The sequence below is a fragment of the Corella eumyota genome, chromosome 2 (assembly GCF_963082875.1).
Source record: "Corella eumyota chromosome 2, kaCorEumy4.1, whole genome shotgun sequence".
Taxonomy (NCBI): Eukaryota; Metazoa; Chordata; class Ascidiacea; order Phlebobranchia; family Corellidae; genus Corella; species Corella eumyota.
This window is the reverse complement of record NC_137491.1, coordinates 6,945,615-6,968,765: the sequence shown is the minus strand read 5'-3', so window position 1 is coordinate 6,968,765 and position 23,151 is coordinate 6,945,615. Positions and strand designations below refer to the sequence as shown.

Sequence of the window (23,151 nt, the reverse complement as noted above, 5' to 3'; positions counted from 1 at the left end):
TATTAATATAATATAAACCATAAACTTCTAGAACTGTCTAAAGTTATGTTTAAAATTTTGTGATAAATATATATTGATGTATTAACTAAAAAATAACAAATGTTTAGTATAACCAGTCACAAACCTACAATTGTAATGTAATAAGTAGGCCATTAAACGACTTTCTCATAATTTGGTATAAAATTTCCAATATGATATCATTACTTCGAACATTAATAGTTAAACTTTTAATAAAGTATCTCATATCCTAACCGCCAAAATATAATTGATGTGTTACTTTTTATGGCACAGTGTTTTGAATGGAGTAATTGTCGGTTCGGCATTGGAAAAATACAAAGGAGTGGCGAAGCTAATACCGGCTGTAACACAGGGCGATATCGACAAACTTTAATTAAAGCCTGTTGTAAATTTACAAGTAGAAAAATGTAGGCTAGAAATTGTTTTCGACTTCCCACTTAAGCTTAGCGACCACAAATTTACTTAAATCGTGTCGAAATTTCAAAAATCCGCCTCCTGGGTTAAGGTCCTTTAATTGACCTTTCCAAGTCGCGGACTTACGATTACTGACTAACACGCTGGCGTGACTTTAAATTACGTCACTGGTAGTTACGATTTACAACATAACATCCGAATTTCTTGCTGAAATAAATCATGTTAAGACACGTTAAGCAACCACAGGGATTTGATTTATTGAAAGCATTAACATAACAAGGGTATTAAACAGCCAGTCCAGCTGGTATGTAGTCAGCGCGCTCCGCGTTGGTAAATTAAATATAGGGCGGAGTAAGCTCGTAATTCGAACATTGGAACGCCATGAATGGAAGTTATCAAAAACACGATTTTCTAATAGCGATCGTAAACTACGTCAGCACCCACGAGTTAATCATTTATTTGCATTTTATGGCCGGGGAGAATAGCGAGTTGGTATTCAACAAACACGGTTTGTTTGTTGTAGCGTCATCTGTTGATAACTAATCCGACAAAGTCCGATGCGCGAATAATTCATCGAAAAACGATTAAGCGATTTTATTATTGTATAACAACAAACTGTAATTTATTGCCAGGTCATTGGTAGGTAATCTAGGACAAAAAATGGCAAAGGTCGTGTATTTTATACCAAATTATCTCGCTTGTAAACTAATCTTAGTTAAGATAATTATAAGAATAAAACTTGATTTTCCTTTTTTTCAATCGCCAAAAATATTTTATCTGCAATCTGGCTTAGCTGATAAAATGACGTTGCATATCGATTGCAACTCGCAGCTGCATTGGTGGCGTGTCGTTGTCTATTAATATTAAAATTCATTGCTGTCAATTCAACATAACACCCAGCTATTGAAGATTAATTAACCTGGGTGTTCGATTTGTAAAATCCAGGCAACAACATCTGTCAAACACACAAATGTGGTTAATTCGGAAATCAATTTTGAAATTGCATTTGGCAACGCTACGCCGAGGCCTAATCTATTTTGGTGGTTAGACATGCATAATTCAAAGCATGCAGAGAATTTTTTCTCGTTTTCAGGGGACGGCGTATATCATAAAACTCTATTTGTCGTAACAAAGAACGACGTTTTCGTAGGAAACGAGATTCGGGTCACGAGGTCTTTACAAATTGTATTATGACGTCACATACCTGGCGGCTATGTCCTTCGGGGTTTGGGCGACGATGATTTAAAATTAAACAGCATCTAATATTGAATTAGTTCGATTCTGTGGGTTGATCATGTGGTTCAGTCTCATCTGCGAATAATTATCGAGCACGTGCTCACGGTCAAAATCCTTGTCGACTTTGTCACTTTTAAATGACGTAACTTATAAATAAAGACCAATAAAGATCATAATCGACCATTACACCGTGGCCACTTAATTCCGTGTGCGTGTCGATCTTAATTAATACGAAAGTGCACTTAAAATAAAACCTTTTAATAATTCAGTAAATAAATAAATAATGAATGATGTTCGCCATGCCTTTTTAGGGCAGGGTAAGCACAAGCTAAAGTTTTAAAATTTAAGTAGCTTGCAAAATGCCAGTTAAGCAAAAACGTGGCGGTTTTGCCTCGAAACGACAATACCTGGTTCTAAGAATAACCAGAACACAATGGGTTCATTTTGTATAAAACTTTAAGGCGCAAAGGTATTTAAAAAAATCCATAGAAACACGATACCGTGCGCTAAATGGTATTTTCGACAACCGTACGGCGTCACGTGACTTCCTTTTAATTTGTCCGCGTATGATGCAATAACAGACCACGTGGATGCAACAAATCTTTTTCTGGCGACCTTAATATGTTATAATCTGTAATCCTTTAGTTTTTCAACAAAGCATATTTCGATTTGACCTTGTTGATAACATTGTTGGAAATAGAACAAACATATTTTATGTTGGACTTGAAATCCTTTGAGCAGGAACAATTTTAGTATACATTAACTTGTTTAAGGATTATTTTGCGGGTAAACAGCCAAACAAAAAAAAAACGTGATTTGTAAAATTACAAAATACCTTCAAACTGTGCAATCGACCCTGTGGGGAAAAGATATATTTATCAGGTTTAGTACAATATAAATAGAACGTTAGCTATTTTTTGAGAAAACAAACATCAATTTCCAAACAATACCGGTTAAATATAATAATCGAGTTATCCAAACAATGACTAAGAGCAAAAATAAACTCCACTTGTTGAAATATAAGGACAAAACTAAACAATTTCTTTGTCAAAGGCAAACAGACCAACAGACTGCTGAAGCCCGCTAACCCGTCAAAACAATTGCGCAACTACTCGCGCATGCTTTTCGCACACACCCTCACAAAACAAACACGACGCGCGTGTAAATAAAGAAACAAACGACATAATCATGAGACTATTACGTCATAATAGCAGTCGTGGCGCGATGGGTCCTTTGAGTCCATATTTACATAGCGCTTGGCTGCCTGCATGAACGCTAGCAAATCGCAAAAAGACTTTAAAGGGTTTTAGAGATTAACCGGCCTACTCGAACAATAGCGTAAAAGACTCTTGTGCCGCACAATAAAGAGAAAAAGGAGCAGGATATATAACAGAGTGAGAGCTCTAAATGGCGCGAAAGGTCGATATACTCATAACAACATAAGAGAAAAGGAAAAAGGGGAATTCGGATAGTATATTTTCTTTATTTTCAGTCGTCGAATTTCTAACGACCGACATATTTGCGGCCTCGTGGTAGCCTAAAGGGGAGATTCGTTTGTTTTGAGATTAAGTTATTTTTACATAATTAAGATTAATACATCTTAAGTAAGGCGAAAGAACAGGGCAACGCGCATTCGTCAGTTAGATCTACTCATACCATTTTTACTGGTGTAACTGGTAAATATATTGAACGAATTTAGTACGAAAAAGCGAGAATAGTTACTTGCAAATACTATTCCTACAATTGTTAGTTTTAAGTTTTAATTTTTAAAGTAAAGTTTTTTGTTTTTCACAGACTACATAGTCTTAACACAAAAGGTAAAATGTTTTTGGATATGGATGCTGAGCTACAAAACCTTATTAATGTCTCGATGAACAAAATGACATCGGGATCTGTAGACATCGGTGGCGGCCGAGGCGGGCGAAAATCCCGCGGAATGGACTTGCGAAAAGCCCTTCTCGTCGCTCACGTATTGCAAGAAGTACGATGTGCCTACTTAGAGGACGATTACGAAATCGTAGCTAACACAGTTTCAGAAATGCGATTCGACGAATGTTTAAAAAATCAAGAAATCGAAAAAGAATTAAAGAAAAATTATAAAAAAGGTGAGATTACGTTTTACAAGAAATAACAGCAACCAGTTTAGATTGTACATTGCTGATTTTATGCTAAGAGACTCCATATTACCAAAACACATAGTATAATTAACACTATTCGGGGAAATGTAATTAAGGGAAATATTCATCAAACATATACGTAGACACAATTGGAGTATGTTAACCTAATTAATATGCCCGTTAATCGCATAAACTAATGTGCAGTAGTCACGAACTGAAATCCACCGTGAGAAAAATTATTCGGTCCGTCGGTTTGTGTGTATTAGAAAGAATTTCCAAAACAATAAAAATTCCCGTCTGTTGCAATCGTGGCTTGAAATTAATTACTGCTGATGTCTATAATTAGACTGCGTACGATCTCTATAATTACTGCAGTTCCGGGTTTGTGCAGGATAATGTATAATAGGCATGTGATGATCACACCATGGCACGAATGACGTCACTTCCTGACATAGTAGAGCGCGGAAATAAATGATCTAATGCTGTGTGTGCAAAACAGGCTAAACATGATTAATAGCACGCCTTTAAAAACGCCCTTTGTATAGTAAATCCCTATCTTCTAGTTGACTGTGATATTCAGTTTCCTTTTAAATTTTGAGACCCATATCAAAGCGAAACTAAATTGTCTACAGACTGTGTTGAGTTCCTTTGTTTATGTTTTATGTATTAGCGGACGTAGCGGTTGTTAAAAATTCATGCGGTTACATATACGATTTCGATCGCAGAGTAATCCATTACGGGCCAATGCACGCCCCTATTACACCCACTTCATTTCTCGCTCTAATTTAAAACTCACGGTCGAGTTGTCTTATTAAAGTGCCCGTTTCCCTATAATCCGATATTTTTGGAAATATTTCTTGTTATGGTCTCATTTGAATGCACTTTAAAAATAGGCTAAGAATAGTTGTTCAGTCACGCGAAAAATAACAAAGAAAAACCTTACTACTCGCTAGGGATTTCGGCCTTTTTTGTTCATAAAATTGGAAAAACACATTTTTATTTCATATAAGAACTGTCTTTAATACCCCACAGCGAAGGCCTTTAATTTGATAATGAGTGAATTAACCTCGATATAATGACACACAACGCTGTTTATTAATATAAAGGAGAAATCATCAAACAAAAATAAATATTATCCCGCTTATCTGTGATAAAGTCATTGGTGTCCAAGTTTTTTATTTTGATTTCAGTTTATTTTTATTGACGGGTGTGGTTATCGATATAAAATAAACGATTTATCAGATAGACGACATCTGTCATTTAGAACGGCTATACTTACACAATGGATTCCACTATACGACAACTGCTGGCTTTGTAAAAAGTTAGCCAATAAATAGAAATGGCGGGGCCTGTAAACAAAGAAACAATAACTTGGTGATAAACAATTAAGATTTTACGCAGTTTCGGCGCGCCTAGCAGATGGCTAAACTGTAATATTTTGCCGCGCTTTTTTCGACTCTGATAAAAAGTCTTTTAATGCCATTCATTCTAAGTAACGACAATTGTAATGCGTCTGTTAAAATGCGCTTCCGTAAACAGCAAGACGTGGCGGTATTTCCTAATGAACAGTCATAGCGTTGTGTGTGTGTGGGGAAATAGCGTTGCCGGGAAACTAGATGGGAAAACTGAAACGTGGAAGAAAATACGTAATTCCCTTATAGTTAGGGCGTAGCCAGACCGAGGCTCACTAAACAAAGGTTATGAATAATACATGGAACGGTCACGTGTTTTTTTTCTATAGATCTTAAACAAAGATCGCGGTTGTTTACTTATGTTGAATTACACCGACCCGTACACGTTAACGGTGTTTTAATCCTTTGTTTAATTACACGTTTCGTCCTATTTTTCTCTCATGTTTAATGTATTAGATTTGGCAAATAGGCAAAACAGAATGACGTGAGTTTACTCAGCTTACAATTTTTCCAACTTTTACAGCAGAAAAATAAACATCATTTTTTTTTAGATTTATATTCTCATATACCGGAGTCGGACCAACCTCTACCCGAAAATACCTCACCCACTGTGCTTCAGTCATGCGTAACCAACGCTGACGTCATGGTTTCAAGGATATCTCAAGTCACGCGCCCCCTAGCGGTATCAGTTAACACTAACCACGTGATGTCCTACCTCAATTCCCCAAAAGGTAGGTCAAAAGTGACATCACTAATGCATTTTCGTTTTAACAAAGGCGTTCCAAAATCTGCAGCCGTTGCATGTTTGCGGTAATTTTTGCAGCAAATACAAGCAGTGCGTTAGTAACACGGCATTAAACTCTTCCTGTTGTTGTTTATTCACCGCAAAACGTTAGTTGACATACTGTGTTGTGTTACCGGTAACGCGGCATCACGCGCTATTTTTACGAGCGTTCAAGCCAAACAAAAGCCCCGTGTGAAAATAATATTTAATCAAATTAAAACGAACGTTTATCGATTTAAAATACGCTTTTTTACGAGGAATCTAATCTTATTTTTTTATAAATTTCTAGGTAGCTCGTGGGACGATGTTCCTGTAATGTACCAGGAACTTGAAGTCTCCTCCTGCTGCGAGGTGGTGTCCACATCGCCAGAAGGAGACAGGGATCAGAGTTCGGATGAAGACGAAGAAATTATCGTTGATTGCGAGCCCGAACAACAAAATGAAAGGCTTCGTTTTAACAGCGAAGATGAACATGTCGACGTAACCTGTGATGTACCAACCCCAATTTTAAAGAAAAATGACACTGTACTTTGTTCCAAGAATGACGTCACAAAAAAATCGACGATCACGACGACGTGTCCGCTCCCGAAAAAGAAGCGGCCTCTGCCGAAAGAGTTCTTGGAAGATGATGACAAACACCCAGCTCTTCGTTCCATCGCTACCCCGGTTATTAAATATCCGAGGACCGAACCCACGTCGTTTATGACGTCATACAGCCCCTGTTTCACCTCCAACACTGTAACGAGGACGTCTACGTCGCTCTCGATCGGAACTATTCCCGTTTTTAGCGGATCGCACCAGGACAGGGACGCGAAGGTCGTTGTGCAGATGACACAGTCACGTGATAGTTATCTAATGCCAATCGCGTGCACGCAGCTTCATTTTAGCGTTAAACCGTCTTTGCTAGCAACCGCGGCGGCTCCTTGTTCCTAAATTTATTGTTTTTTGTGTTGTTGATTGGTTTCCACGCTATGTAAGCCTAGTAAGGGCTGGTACTTTGCTGGGCTTACGTGGCAAACCTTTGTTTTTTCTTGTTTCCCCTAAGTTCAGTTCTTGCACAATCATTTTTGTCGTTTTTTTTTGTCTAACGTTTTCACCTGTGCTTTGTATTTAAATGCAACTTCGCAGGTTACTTGTTCGACCGCACATGCATGTATTTGTGTGCGACTTTTTTTTTAGGGTTAAGTGCAATTTAACGTTCTTTTTTCTCGTTTTTCAATTTTCTCGCACGTTTTTGAAATTAACAAGGTTTCTCCGAATGAAATTTATGACTTTTCATTTTTCAGTAAGAATAATAGGAAGACTGAAGCCATAACAGAGAAATTTTCTTAGCAGAATTATAGTAAAAACATCATGTTAGAAAAAAGCTCACATAGTTTACCAGTTTAAAAACGTAACAACACCTACATTTTTCTGTAATCCTCCGCTTAAATTGGATTACATGGCAGATTAAGCATACTAACTAGTACGAACTGCGGTAACCTTGGTAATTACATGAATGTTAATCATCCCACCTAACAAGCGTGTAATTGAACAAGCCCTTTTGGCCTACACACAAAAAATTTAAACCCAAGAAAAATAACATTAACAAACGGGTTAATAATGCTACGAAAAAACAAACGCAGACTCCCTAAATATACATGGCAATCAATGTTTGTGTATTATAAATTGCAGGCCTTTTAAAAATTTCTTTGAATTGATCAAATACAGATGTTCTACGTCAATAAAATATTGGCTCCCTTCATTAAAATATAATGATTGAATATTATTTTTAATAAAACGACGACGTTGTCTGTCGTATATTTCCTAAACGAGGTAAAATTAGCTTTGAAGGATAGGTTATAGGTAAATGTGATGCATATTTCTCTGGTTAAAAATATCGATTAGGCCAAATAAAGTATGCTAACCTTGTCAACATCTGTCTAGTTATATAACTAACACACATGGGGTTAAATAGAAGCCGCTAAAAATAATCAAATGCTAAAAAATTTAATAAATTTTACAAAAATAACTAAGGCAAAATTTTAATCTACAAGTCTACAAAACTCTGCTGCGAAAGTAAAACAAAAATTAAAAAGAAATTTTACATTTTTAATTTAATTTTATTGTTTTCAAATGCGTTTACCGCAGCGCCATTAACAATAAGTAACTATTTCAACACTACAAGCTAATTGTGACGTCACAAGGGAAGGCTACAAACGAAATGTTCATCAAAGAGGTATTGATTTCTGTGTCAAGTGTCAATAAAGCGTTGGAATGTACTTTAGCAAATCCGTTCTTAACTGAAAAACACTTCATCATATTCCACATAGTATTACAGTTTGAACTTGCCTGTACGGAGAATCGAACTCGAGTGGCAGAATTGATTTTTTCGGCAATCGAAAACTCGATCGAGTGCCTGTTTTCGGTTTCTTTCAATTGGCAATTCATTGTGATTGTTATTTTAACAATGGCTGATGACGTCATGTATATAAAAGGCTCATTATAATTGTGAGGAGTAAAATAAACAAAGAGGGTTGGAATAACAACAAATTGGTTGGGCGAAGAAAGCTCATCAAAACCGCTTCTTTAAATCACAATGTTGATTTAGGCGATCGTTGACCTTCCAAAGCAGATGACGTCACAATGACAAACGATTATGACGTCACAACAATTTAAAAAACACACTTAAAGGCGAATAACGAGTTTCAATTTTAAAAGATTATCTCAAAGCAAAAATTTGACCACGTGACCGCTTTAATTTATCGTAAAGAATTTTCAAACTATTTTAAGTGAAAAAATTTCCGAAAATAATTTAGTAAAGTTGTTAAACCATCGCCAATAATAAGCTTAATTAAAAATAGAAGTTAATTCGGAAGCGCATTGTCATAAAGTTGGCCGCGTACTTTTCTCAACTCAAATTAAAACGGCCATGTGTTAATAATAAACTTAAAATAAACAAACAAAATGAGAATTCGTGATAAATACAAGCTAATTGATTCGACAAGTGTATATAAATACAGCGCAAATAACAGTAATGATAATGAAAACTAACGATTATGTGTATAAAAAAAATGCAATAATTATTGTGATTCGCAGTAAAACTAAATACTGTCAGATACAAATGAAAATATTAAAAAATAAAATTTTACATGTACAAATTATAATGTTTTAGTGAAATGAAATGGTTTGCAATATATATTGATATAGAATTATTTTGGAATACAAAAAAAAAATAACAAAAAGTAAATAATATATTTTCACAATTTTATAAGGCGTTTTTTTTTCTAAACATAGGTCAACAAAGTTTTAAGTAAATACAGGGTTGAAGCGTTATTGGTATTATTATGTTATTCGATAATGTCAAATTTATTTCATTTACGTCATCGCAGAGCGCATTTACTTCCATTATATTACCGCACAGTTTTGTGTTAAGAATCCTTTTTAGATTTCAAGTAACGATAAATTAAATGAAAACAATTTTTCGGAAATAAAACAAATGTTTGCAATTTTTCGGAAATAAAAAAAATGTAATGCACTATCGGAAATAAACTATAAGGAAAACTTATAAAATTCAACGCAAAGTGCAATATATAACAAAAAGCATAGACTAACAGACAACCGTTTTTGAATGTGTTATGTTGTTGTTGTACGTAAAGAAGTAAAAATTATCTAAGCAATATATATATATATATAAAAACACAATGTTATTTTTTAGTACTTTGGAATATCATAATTAAAATAAAAAAAAAACATTATTTTTATATATTTACAATAAGTAACACAGGTAAACTTATCTTTTTATTTCTCTTGAATTTTTAGTCGTCGTCCTTTTTTGTTTTTTTGACCTTTTTATTTTTCTTTCCTAGTACGCCCATCATCCCTTTACTCATGTAGTAAGGTTTCTCTGGGCTTCCGTCATTTCGCTCCAAATCCTCCACTACAAATATGTTAAAAACAAAAATATATTTAAATGAAAGACTTGGCCAATATTGTATAATAAATTAAGTGTGTTACTTACTATGTTATAGAGATATTGATTTAAGATGGTTTTGGTGTGAAAAAAAGCACTTAAAAATCTAAAATGCCCTTGGTTGTATATTTTAAATTAATGACAAATTGAAAGGGTAGTTTGGTAATATCTATTTATAAATATGTAATGAAATTTAAACGACGATATATTTAAAACTGGCATACGAAAATCCCAACCGCATTTTCATTATGAAATAAAACGACATTGTATTTCACATACAGAAAATATTCAAAGAAAAATTGGACTTACAAAAGCACAAAAAGATTGTATCAACTGCCATTCCGAATGTATTGAAAAATCCAGCGGCTACAAAATACGTGGCTACTACCACAATCTTTAAAATTAAAAATAATAAAATGGTTATTTTTAAGCAGGACAATAAGTTTTTTTTTATTAAAATGAATACAACCTTATTACAAATTTGTTTTATATTTGCATAAACTATTTTATATATAGGATTAGGATTAGAATTGTAGACTGTTAACAGTTTAAATATTAATTTTAAGGCATGAGAGTTGTATAGCAGTCAAACAAAAATGTCATCTATTAAAATAGTTCATAAACTATGTTCTGTTAAAGGGTTATTCGATTTAAAACGATCAAAACACGTCTGAAGATTACATATACATCACTAACACAACATTGACGATGGCGGATATCTTATATACAATCTCACAGAAACGTGATCGGAACATCTCGTTTAGGGCTTAAATGTCGTCCTGCGGCAATTTACGCGGTCTTAACATAGGTCTATTTATAAACACTATACACAAGGAACTGGAAAACATTACGTCGGATAGGAGCTAATAGAGATTAGGTTTGCCCTTTCTTTTGCATCCGCAAAGGTTCATTAGATTTAAGTCGATTTTTCGGTGTAAAATTGCGACGAATTAGGTATACGCCGAATTAAAATAGCCGACATTTTTAGATTACACCCGTCGTGCACGTACGCAGTTTAAATGCCATTCGAGTAAGATCGCATTACGTGTTGCTAACCAAACACTTTGTTTAGACTGGAACGGCCGGGTATAATGGAGATCGACAGGTTAGACAATGAAGTAAAACCAAATTCGGTTTTTGCGAAATTAAAAGCGCGGTGTTTTTGGTCGAAGCCGAAAATTCTTTGAAATTAAATTAAACTGGTTTCGTTTTGAATGGGAAATTTTATTTAAAAATGACGTAATTCGTAATCTAACTTTGGGTTGATAAGTAAAGTACCTAAAACAAATTTTACAATTTCTTTCCCTTGTTGTGTTAAAATATTTTAACTATCAGCAAGTTTACAAATATCCAGACCACCCAAACAAATATAAATTAACAGACTTAAAGATAAACACGTCATACTATTTCGGTAACGGGTCAAAAAGTTATTTTAGGCTAAGAATAACATGGTTCGTGACGTTTCTTACAATTATTTAAAAACTGTCTTGTTTGCCTAACCGTATTCTATTTTTAATAAAACTACGTATTTTAAAATTCTACATTTTTTTAAGGGCAACGGCCAATTTAAATTTGCCCAGTCATTTTTATATTTTTTATAACCTTGGTTAAAAATAAAACCTGGGTAGCCTCAAAGGCATGTTATACTTTTTAAAAATTAACAATAAACCTAGGTAATGCTGTACTTTTTTAAAGAAAGTAATTTTAAAGAACAAATTTAAATGTTAAACTAAAATAAGCTATTTAAGACCCTTTTATAAAAAGTTTTTAAAATGTGGAAAAATAATTTTTTTAAATTTACTTTTAAAAAAATCAAAAATTTACTAAATAAAAAATGTTTTAAATAGATATTTAAATTTCAAAGCACATACCACAATAGGCATCCAGTAGTAGTTAAGATTTGGAGCTGTCACCTCGATGGATTGGAACTTATCTGTGAAGAACGCCCACGACAACGCCCCCATGCCTACTGTTACTATCAACTTTCCTGAATAATCAATAAGCTATGACGTCATAATGCACTAAATCGCTTGATTGCGTCACATGCCGAGCGATAACCCGGGATTAAATTCTGACATTGACGTGGTTTTGAATGTCAAAGTCAGCGCAATTTGGTTTCGATTAACATTGAAACAAAAATTTCGAAAGTCTTATTTAAATTAAATTAAAAAAAATTGTGACGTCATTCAAGGAAATAAGTTCAAATTTCCGTGAAAATTTTTTTTTACTTTAAATTACACGAATATAATGTTTTTGCATAAGCTCACCAACAAAGAGGATAAAGTCGGTAACTTTGTCTAACACCGCCACCCGGAGGATATTTCGCATCAGCAACTTGAACGCCTCCTTAGCCGACCAACAAAAGTTCTTGCCGTAAACCGCAATCTGAAAGTTAAAAAAATAAATAAGACTTAAGATTCGTTATACAACTTTTATGGGTTTTCAAAATATTTGAATTTGCCGATAAAAATCCTTAATTGGGAACCCTAAATTGATTTTACAAGTAAGATTTTTGCTATCACTTTAGCATTTTACGGTGATAATCCACGTACAGCGATAACATCTGCGTTAAAGATAATGTAGGAATCAGTATACAATACGTGGGGCGACAAGTTTATTTCGAGCTGTTTTTTGGGTATTTTAGATGTTTATCGTGTGTGTTTCATAAACATGACGGCGAAAATTACTCGGAAATACACAAGTTTTTTCTTTGTCGATAAACAGAAAACGATAAAGAAAAACCTCCTCGGTTTTAGCAGCAAAAACCGTGGTAAATGTGTTTGTTATCAAACAAACAAATGCAATGTATATTTTCCAGGAAAAAAAATTATGGGAATATAAAATTTGCCATGTCTAATCATTTAAAAATTCCTAAATCTACGAAACAACTAATTAAGTTAACTCCTTAATTAGATTGATATTTTAATGGAAATTTACCGAAAAAAAAACTTTTTTTTACCATGATGTAAGCGTTTCTATTAAGAAACTTTAGGAATTTTTCCAGACACCAAAAACAACATTTCAGACATTTAAGGATGAATTTTGCCACTTTGTTTTCGGTTCCTTTAAGTTTACTGTCAGCATACTCGAGCAACAATCTGATGATTTGAATTATGGCAATGATAAGTGCACCGAATGCCAATGATCCAGTGTGGTATCTAAACATAAAAAAATAACTTTTATATCTTTAAAAGCTATATTTTGAAGGAGATGTGCAAGAAATTTTAAACAAATTGACAAAATTTTTTACATGATCTGCTGGTTCAAACTTTGTATTTTTAGAAAAAAATTTTTTTTAGAAATTTTGCTACACAAACAACACATAAAAAATTTTGCTACGTGAGAATTTAGGAATTTGCTTAACGATACGGTTCAAAACCCTTGCGTGAAACAACAACGAGGTTCATTAGCATACTGGTTTATCGGAACTGAGTTTTAAATTTCGACAAACAACACAGGAATTTCAAAATATACAGCTTGAATTTCGTGGTACTAGATTAGCATATTTGTTTAACAATATACAGCCGATAAGTATGTAAACAACACAACCTATTACTATTTCCCAGAAAAGTATAACTCTTTAAACCGTTTCAGCCGAGTTTGTTTAAAATTGCTAACATATTAAAAGCATTAATAACCACAAAGCGTAGGTAGAAAATTTAAGTAAAATATCCTTGTAAAATTACGGTAACTAACGTTTAATTATATCAATTATCAATTAGGTATCAAGTATCTACATTATTGATCCACTAAAAAGTCCAAAATTCGAGGTAATTATATAGAGAACGTTAACATATGCGCTGACGTAATACCACGTAATTAACAAGCTATTTATATATCAGTTACATTTAATGATTATCAGGTGCGGTATTTAATAATTAGTTTCTTTTTGCGCCCGCTTTATACGACAACTTTTGCTTTGAAACCAAAACAAAAAAGTAATTTAATTTTTTAAATTGGAAGCTCTGTCGAAATATTTTTCGAACAATCAAAATTTGTGTCATATCAAATATAATGTTAAAAAAAACAATGGCTTAATTAATCAAGAAAGACCTAAGAAAAACGTTCTTTAAAATAATCATTTTATTTTATTAAAAAAAAAAAAAAGTTAGAAAAATAACTTCTGTAATCACGAAAACTCAACCGTGAAACAACATCAAAAACTTTCCAGTTTTGGTTTAAAATAAAGAGAGTATGGCAAATGAAATAGTTTCAAATAATAGAAAATCCAGACATGTTAACAAAACTCTAAACCACTAGCGCCAACAAGCGGCGTTTTTCACGCGCGATGTCGAATTGCAATTACTACAACTAGAAAAAAATAGTTTACCTCAATGCTCTTCCAAAACTGGAATAAAGTGGAAGTAGTGGGATGTCGGCAGGTTTCTTCCAAGCCCAATAATAAGACGAAAACGCTCCTAAAAATTAATTTAGTCATTTTTATTTACTTAAGAGTCTTGCCTACGTGTAACTTGAATAATTTTAAGTAAGATGTTTTAACTTAACCAAGACACAAGTTTGTAAAAAAATATAACAGTTCATTATGGGTATGTTGTTATAAAATCAAAAAAATATAATGAACAAATACCTGCCAAAGTACATTGACCCAAAGCAATCACCCAGTTCATAATCCACAACATTCCAAACACCTCAACAACTTGCAACCAGATCACATTTTGATGAAAGCTAAACACAAATTCAATAAAACACTAATTAAAATTACACTTGGTTTATTATATGTTAAATATTGTGCTTTTTAAGCCATATAAGTCTTGCATATCTGCATTATCTAATAAAATTATATATTGTGAATTAAATCACATGCTACCTGTTTTTTTTACAGTTTTAATAGTAAAAACATATAAAATTTTTAAATAAAAAAGAATGCAGATTTATACTTACATTGAAGTACCTCCATACTTCAAAAAATTGCAAGTCACATTTGGGTTATTAAAAAACTCATGCGTAGAATTTTGCCAAGCCTGAAAATGCCAATCGTTAAACAAATTTTAGCATATACTACATTAGTCGTTAAACAGCCAATTAAGATTAGATAATTGTTTAAAAACAAATTTCAAGGTACTAACTAAAACTACACATAAATACTTACTGTTATGTCACAGACAGTTCCCATTAAGTTGCCAGTGATATTTCGTGAATCGATAACCTCATAAATTGGACTTCCTGTCGAAGCTAAAAACAAAGCTGTGGCTGCCCAAAATGTGATGACAACCAAGCACAGAAGGAAGGTTACGATTGGATAAAATAAAGTTGAAATCATGGTCCCAACAGCCCTAATATGGTGAAAACATTATAAATTATTTATTATCAAAAACTAACACAATTAACTTAAATCAAAATTAAAAACAATAAAAAATAACTTAAAAAAAAGAAACAATAAATTTTATAAAAAGTGTCTTGTATATAATATTTTGTTTTTTTAAATATTTTTGACCTATAGAAAAAATAATAAACGTAACCTTACTTGCTAGCCTGGTTGATGACTTGAATTGCAATTTGAATTCGCTTTCGAAGAAAAATAATGACAAGAATAAGAATTGCATCGATTATAGCCAAGATAATCACTATAATAACATTATACAACAAGTAAAGCATTGAATTAGTTAATCTTGCATAAAACAAAAATAAAAACATTTAATTAATATTTAAATACATACTAAATGCTAGCCAAGTTTCAGTTAAGCTTAGATAGGTATCCAAATTTGTTGTAAATCCAACAGATAAAACAGACTGCTCACTACCAGCAACTGTCATAAGTCTCTAAACATAAAAATATTTTATTTTAATAAACAATTTAAAGAAACATTCAGTAAAATAATTCCAAAAGTCAATAAATAAAAAATCCAAAAGTTAATTAATAAAAGAGTATGTTGTACTTTGTTAAATTATGGAAATAGATAGGCCTATAACAGATTCAAATTTCATTAGTTGAGTTATTTTGCTTGAAGAACAGAAAACATTATTACTAACATTGTATTCGTCATAGCAATACCATATGCCGAAGGAAAGAAGCCCCACAATGCCTAACAGAGTTACCCACACCATTATACCAGCCACCCATCTCATAATTACTATCCATAGAAATGCTACTACAGCTGCTATACTCATTAGCCTGAAACAACAAAAATTACTTTCAGGTCAAAAAAGAAATGAACCTACAGAAAAAAGGTTTTTTATTATGATGTGACATTTTTTTACACTAATTTTTGTATACAAAAATTAAACTTACGCCACCAAAATGTACCAGACTCTCGTCAGATCAGAAAATATTTTATCGGCAATTTCCCTAGCTTCCAAATATAGTTCAATGGGTTTCAAACCATTATCTAAGGCCTGGGAAGTAATTGGATTGTTTGCTGCATCCTGCAAAACATTAATAAAAAAAATGATTACAAATTGGAACAAAGGTCTAAAATTTTATACATATACACTGTTTTGTTAGTAATTTTGTAGTAAGGTATTTGTCGTTTAATTGAATTACCACAAGGGTGGCGTTAATGTTCTGTCCATTGCTGTCAACAGTTTCCTGGGCAAAATTAGCTGCATCAACTGCAACTTGTGGAATGCAACGATTTACCACCGGAGTTAAAGGAAGATAATATGGAGCACATTTTCCAGATGCAATAATTTCTTGAATTGACTGTTAAAAACACTTAGGTTTAAAGTCAATGTTGGAAAATAGAATATTTTTAAAACAGTTAAGTTAAACACAAAATTAATTTAAAGGATTTTAATTTAATGGAGCTACATTATCTCATCCAAAATTTAAATCTGAAATGCGCAGACTTACCATTCCACCATTGACATAAGCATCACGGGCTGTAAACCCATATGTACAAATATACGCATTCCAATCAAGGAAAAAGGTCAATGTGGCAATGGTCGCAGTTTCATTTCTTCCTGCTGCATTTGAAGGAAATGCTTGAGATGCTTCTGCAGCTGCCAACTTAGCAATATCAGGAAAAAAGGTCCAATAAGTTGCAGGGCATGTTTCTACACATATCTGAATATACAATGCAACTGGTAAATTAAAAGTAAATATAACTCAAGGGTTAGTTACAATTTAAATACAAAATACCCCAAAATACTTTAAACAATGAATTTTTTCCTGGTAAACTTAAACAACTTTAAAAACCCATTTAATCTAATATAGCGATAATTATACCTGTGTTGTAGCACATTGAAATTCCAAGATGGAAGCTGGATTGGCACATTGAGTAATGTCAAAGTAGTATAAGTTTGTTTTTGAACTAAATAAAGTATATATAACAAATTTTTATAATAAATCAAAGTTTAAAAAAAAATTATTTAAGTTCAGACTCAAGAAAAAAAAGATTAAAGGTGTAGTGGTTACCTTAAATCAATATCTCCATAATTAACACCACAAATTCTTCCCTGGTTGTCAGTTGGATAAAGCAAAATAATAGGGTCACCATTTAACCATGCTGTAATGTATTACAGAAAAAAATATAAAACTTTTTTTGCCTAACAATAGAGTAAAAAAATTAAAAAAATTTTAATGATAAGTTTGGTAAAAATCTAATTAAACTACTCACCAAACAATCCTATTACAATATAACCGAGAATAAACACAAAGAAAAGAAGACAACACAATATGTCAGTACAACCCCGGTTCTTGATTGGTCCATTAAACGAAGGGTCATGTACTTTTGCTTTTCCTAAAAAAGTGAAAATAATAATTAAAAAATTTGGTTATATTTAAAAGATGTGCTTTTTTAATGTGGCAAAACATGGATGTCTTTAACCTTAAATTAAGATATAAGTTGCATTTAGGGATTTTTTTAATAGTTTGATAATTGTTTAAACATAAAACTTAAAAAAATTGTTTTTGAAAAGAATTTAAGTATTTTGGTGTGTTATGGATTTGTTATTAAAACAACCCTGGCAACCAATGTTGCTGTGATGTAATTTTTATTGTTCAAACTTTAAAGAGAATAGAAATTTAAACAAAACTTTTATATGACAATGGGACTAGCTGTAAACTAACACAGCTCTTTTGTATTTTTATTACAAACTTAAATAAAAATATATATTTAGCTTTTCAATATGTAATACAATATTTTACTGTAGCTGTAGCAAAACCACATTGTGTCTCATAAAAAAAAATTGCAAAATTAAATTTAAATCTAATTAAAAACGTGAAATTTTTTAATTTTACCTTTTAACAATTATTTTGTTAACTATTTTATTTAAATTTGTGAATCTCCAAGTAGATAGAGTTTTTTTATAGTGTTTAAATGCATTTTTTTTGTATATATCTTTATCCTCGATGTGGAAAAGTCGAATGCGCGACTTAAACATAGAGTAACATCAGTTACTCCGACCCAGTCTCGAGTTGCCTGTGGCAGTTTGGGATATTATAGATTATAATTGCCCGATAATTATGCTGCTGATTAAGTGCTGGCTCAGCGGGAGCTCATACCGTTTATAGCGCCTTACTCAAGGGTGCTACAGCATGAGATCAGCGGGGATTGAACCCACGACCTCATGTGTGGTGTAGCAAGTGTTCTTACCAAATAATACTAAAAAATTGGATGTGTCCATTTAATAAAAATGCTATAGATAAAAATAAACCAGTTTAATGCGACGGTACAATATACGAGTTGTTTACTTAAGCATGGGGAAGTCGTAAAACAAATTTTGCGGACAAACAGTATTTATTTACACAACGGTTCGCGAAACCTACGAACGCATTAAATCACGAGATCACCAATTCGTGTGAATTTAAAAATATAAAAGCGTAACGCATGATTGCTTTTGTTGTGTAAAACATCGTTTATTTGAATCGTTGAACTGCAATTTCAAGCAATTTTGAACTATTTGGGTTAATTTTTATATGTTGTTTGCAAGATTAGCTAGTAATAGATGTTTTAATAAATGTATGTAGAATAACAACTATCACGCAGCCAGAAATCTAAAAAATTGCAACTTTAGATTTAGCAGCAATGCAGCTTGCGTGAAACAACTTTAAAAAACAGAAACAGGTTATTTCTTAGCGTTGTGCAAAGTTGAAAGTATTTGGGTTGCTGTGCCAAGTGTTGTACCTAATCACATTAGGTGCTACACTATATACTTCCTTTCACTTTTATATACAAAAATTTAAAGCAGTGACGGTTTTTACTAGGTCAAATTTAAAAACTGGGGAGAATTGGCTAAGTATTAAGTTAACAAAACTGTTTTTTCTAATGTAATTTATCTAGAATGTCATCGGATGAAGATCTTGAAAAAGAAGAAGAGGGGGAAAAATCAGCTGAGGAATATTTTGATATTTTAACAGGACTTGACAACTATAGAATAGAAAAGGTAAAAGATCAAAAGGAATTAACCAGAATGACAAGATTGGCCTTTAAAAAAAACCTTAGTTTCATAAAACGAATGATTGATGATGAAGCTAGATTAGGCGAAAATTCTATTAACAATTATGATATGTTCGGTCGAACTTCTTTGCATTGGACAATAGGAGCAAGGCACTATATGGGATATAAATTTCTACTTGAAAATGGTGCGGATATGAATAAAAAAACAATGTGCATAAAAGAACATTTGGAAGGTGTAAAATTAAGTGAAAAGTGTGAGGGTTTTACTGCATTGATGATTGCCTGTATAAAGGGTGGAGACTCCAGAGCTCTTTTACATTTGCTTGATAAGGGAGCTGATACAACCCAAAAAGCCAAGTCATCAGCCACTGCATTTCATATTGCAGCTGCCTCTGGCAGTAGGGATTGCATGAAGTTGTTGTACTTGGCTGGCTGTGATCCTAGTGCAATTATGACCGACAATAGAACAGCTGTTGATGTTGCTAAAGATGAAAGAACAAAACGTACCGTTTTCTGCTGTTTGCGAATTTATTCTAGTGACAATGAAAAGCGCTGTCAGGTTTGTGCTTCATGTGGCAACAGTACAAATTACCTATATCGCTGTGGAAAGTGTTACATCACTTTTTATTGCAATCGAAAGTGTCAGCTTTTACATTGGCGTGAGTCACACCATTGCAGATGTAAAGGTAGCATTCGCGGAATTGTGACAAAAAAAATTGCCAAACCGAAACAGTTTTATCATAAGAAAAAAAGAAAACAAAGACCGTTTATAGTAGATTTGTCGGTGCCACCAACAAACATAGACCTAGATGTGGATGAAAGAGTTACATTTACATCAGATGACAAATGTGTTGAAGGGATTGTACAAAATGACTTTTCACAGTATGATGAACTGGTGAGCTTTATCAAAAGTCAGGGAAAAGGATCAAAACATACAATCAGCTTTTGGAGTCAATTTATGGACATCACTTGTCGTGAAATTAAAATTTATCACGGTTCACATGTACCTCCTTTAATTACAAGGGATTGAATTTTTGGTATCTTATGCATTGTATACAATTTTTCAAACTAATTTATTGTTTACTGTGAAAAAATATTATGCCTTTTCCGATTTTAATTCTTCACATTTAATACAAATTTAATTAAAATATCTTAAGAGTTTATATGGTGGGGGTTGAAAAGTTAAGTGCTTTCACTAGATAATATATTGCACTAGATAATATATTGCAAATTGCAAGAATAATAGTACGTACTAACCAGAGCAAGTGTAAACAAGGGAAAAAAAAGATAAAATAAACTATAAATTATTAATGCACACAAAACTTTTCGAGTTTTAGCACACAATTTTAACAATCAATCTGATGTAGAGTGATTTGTCAATTTTGTAATTAACATTGGATTATTGATGCAGTATTTTGGCTTAACTAATTTCAACAAACAAACAAAGCAAATTTAATTTAAAAGAACTAAATTTTGTGGGGGCGATTGTTTCTTGTAGTATAAAAGCAACCGTGGAAATATTATTTAGAAAAATGACTCAGACAAAAAGTAACCTACTTTATACTTGTGACATAGAAAACAAATACACAGCCCACAACCACAAAAAAAATCAAAAACAGTCCTATAACCATGAAAAAATAATTTAAATTCAAGAAATGAATTGAAAGTAATAACCTAGGAAGTGCTCCAGAACAATAAAAAGAAAATTGAAATTTAGTTAATCTTTTACTTTATGTATATATGTTGATGTTGTATGCCTGAATGAATCACAAAAGCCCTTAACAATAAAACATTAAGTACATACAGAACAGGGAACCAAGTGTTAATAAGCCATTAAGTTGAAGATATCAGTTCTCAAACATCACACGTCACTTGTTGACACAGGCAAACAGCCCTTGTGATGTCATAAAGGGTTAAAACAACGTGGGGTGTGGTGAGTTGCCACAACATTCAGTAATAAGAATAAAACACAAGTTTTTTTAAAACTGGTGCAGATGTAATAACAATATTTGGAATGACTTTGCTTATTTTAAAACCAATTTTCATATTCATATAATAGCACTAACGGTTAGCAGCTAATAGTTTTAACATAATTTAATGTGCGGATAAGAGTTAATTTCTTATATCCTGGTAATGAAAATATCAAATTACAATTTGTTTTATATTTACATTACAATTTTTACAAGCTTGAAATTAATTTTAAATATTTTAATATATATATATTATAGTAAAAATTTACCATATTTTTCCCCTTCTTCTTTGTCATCGCCACAACAACCCATTTTTAATTCTAGAAAGAGAAAAACATTTTATTTAAATAAAAATATCTCCATTAACAATTTAAATATAGTTCAGTTTAAATAAATTTTTAAGGTTATGTTACAATTAAATAATACATAACCGTGCATTAGCTTTATATAACAAAATGACCTAAAATAATATGTATTTGTAAGAAATTTTTAAATTAGCAACCACCTACTTTAAATAGTTTTACTAATATAATAATTTGTAAAAACATTTTTGGTCAGTAGTTCAATTGCAATATTTTAATTTAGGTATTAACTTATATATACTATACAAACATTTAAAAACTGTTGTATTACAAAATGATGTAATTGTTTATATATGGTGTTTTAAAATAGATTGGATGTAAGTGTTTAAAAGACAAATGACTAATTATTTCATAGGCCTACTAAGTAGTAGGAAAATGATTATTACCTTACTACTAAAAACATCATTAATAATCACACTTACGTAAAGTAATATATTATTAAAGTTGCATATAATAATGACATATTAAAATAAATGGGATATAAAATTATCAAAGTCATGTATACGGTAGTTAAATGATAACCACAAAGCTATTTCATAGTTATAGATTTTTTTTTAAATTATAGCCATTTTAAAAAGTAGTATATGTTATAATGTTTTACTAAGTTTTAAAACATAACAAACCTGTTTTCAGTATAAGTGTGAATTATTGATGTACACCAATTAGTAACAACTAATAGCCTTTTACTTTATTTAAATTTCTGTTTAAGTTTTCCTGTTGTTAAAAAACAAAGTATATAATTAAAATACGTTTAAAGTTTTTTTGGTACTTTATATAGTTTAAAAAAAAAAGTATTAACTTATATTCTGATCTGCTGATATTGGTTTCATTATTTAAAAATTGAACTAGTTAGTTTTTCTATAAGCTAATAAGTCTGTAAGTTTTTAAAGATTCAATACTATCTAAAATTTATTACGGTCTTCTACCTAGTCTGAACAAAAATAGACAAATCATCCGACTATGTTGCAACATTGTGAAAATATGCGATTTAAAAACATACAATTTAAGGGCTTTAACTTATCTAAGAACTGTTGGATCATATTTCCTTTGTCTATTTATTATCAGATATACAGATTAGTCAACACAAACAACATCTTTAAAAAAAACAATATTTCGGCCTACTTCAGAAGCCTATGCAAACATAATAGTAATGAGAAAGTCTATGTACTGATATTATCCTGCTTTTTACTACGCAACAAGCCATTTCTTGTTTACGAAATGCTTCATGCAAGCTTCAAGTAGCGTTAGAATCTCTATTGTTGACAACCGAGAATCTATAAAAAGAAATATTGCTGGTAAACGACGGTCCTAATCAGTTTATCCTCTAACACAATCGCTTTGTTTTTTTTTCATTTCAACTTTGGTATTGTGTTTAGATAAATTTAATTTAAAAGTATTAAAGTTTGCCAAAAATTCTATAGGTTTTAAGATTTAATTGTTTTGCGTTTAATTTTTATTACCCATGTAAAATGTGATTCAGATTTATATATTTTGATTATATTTTCGCGGCCTCGTTGTTCTGAACGT

The 23,151-nt window shown here is 31.9% G+C and overlaps 3 protein-coding genes across 3 annotated transcripts; 2 read left to right on the top strand and 1 right to left on the bottom strand.

Annotated features, from left to right (window-relative positions):
• Positions 1-3,190: 3,190 nt before the first annotated feature.
• On the top strand, positions 3,191-7,245 carry LOC145743171 (uncharacterized). Its single transcript, XM_082561081.1, has 3 exons — positions 3,191-3,773; positions 5,749-5,932; positions 6,275-7,245. The coding sequence occupies exons 1-3, from the start codon at positions 3,491-3,493 to the stop codon at positions 6,912-6,914; spliced, it is 1,107 nt and encodes a 368-aa protein (XP_082417207.1). The 5' UTR covers positions 3,191-3,490; the 3' UTR covers positions 6,915-7,245.
• An 803-nt stretch (positions 7,246-8,048) lies between these two features.
• Positions 8,049-22,340, bottom strand: LOC145743971 (choline transporter-like protein 2). Its single transcript, XM_082562053.1, has 20 exons — positions 22,248-22,340; positions 21,532-21,582; positions 17,511-17,633; positions 17,309-17,399; positions 17,120-17,204; positions 16,745-16,957; positions 16,436-16,594; positions 16,184-16,317; positions 15,925-16,066; positions 15,612-15,714; positions 15,419-15,518; positions 15,044-15,227; positions 14,836-14,915; positions 14,522-14,619; positions 14,264-14,351; positions 12,893-13,091; positions 12,201-12,318; positions 11,805-11,920; positions 10,243-10,327; positions 8,049-9,900 (listed from the first exon to the last, which is right to left on the bottom strand). Exons 2-20 carry the CDS (start codon positions 21,572-21,574, stop codon positions 9,779-9,781), a joined length of 2,283 nt encoding a protein of 760 aa, XP_082418179.1. The 5' UTR covers positions 21,575-21,582; positions 22,248-22,340; the 3' UTR covers positions 8,049-9,778.
• LOC145743982 (uncharacterized) lies at positions 18,884-20,322 on the top strand. The gene is made up of 2 exons (XM_082562067.1): positions 18,884-18,959; positions 19,176-20,322. The coding sequence occupies exon 2, from the start codon at positions 19,177-19,179 to the stop codon at positions 20,320-20,322; it is 1,146 nt and encodes a 381-aa protein (XP_082418193.1). The 5' UTR covers positions 18,884-18,959; position 19,176.
• Positions 22,341-23,151: the final 811 nt, after the last annotated feature.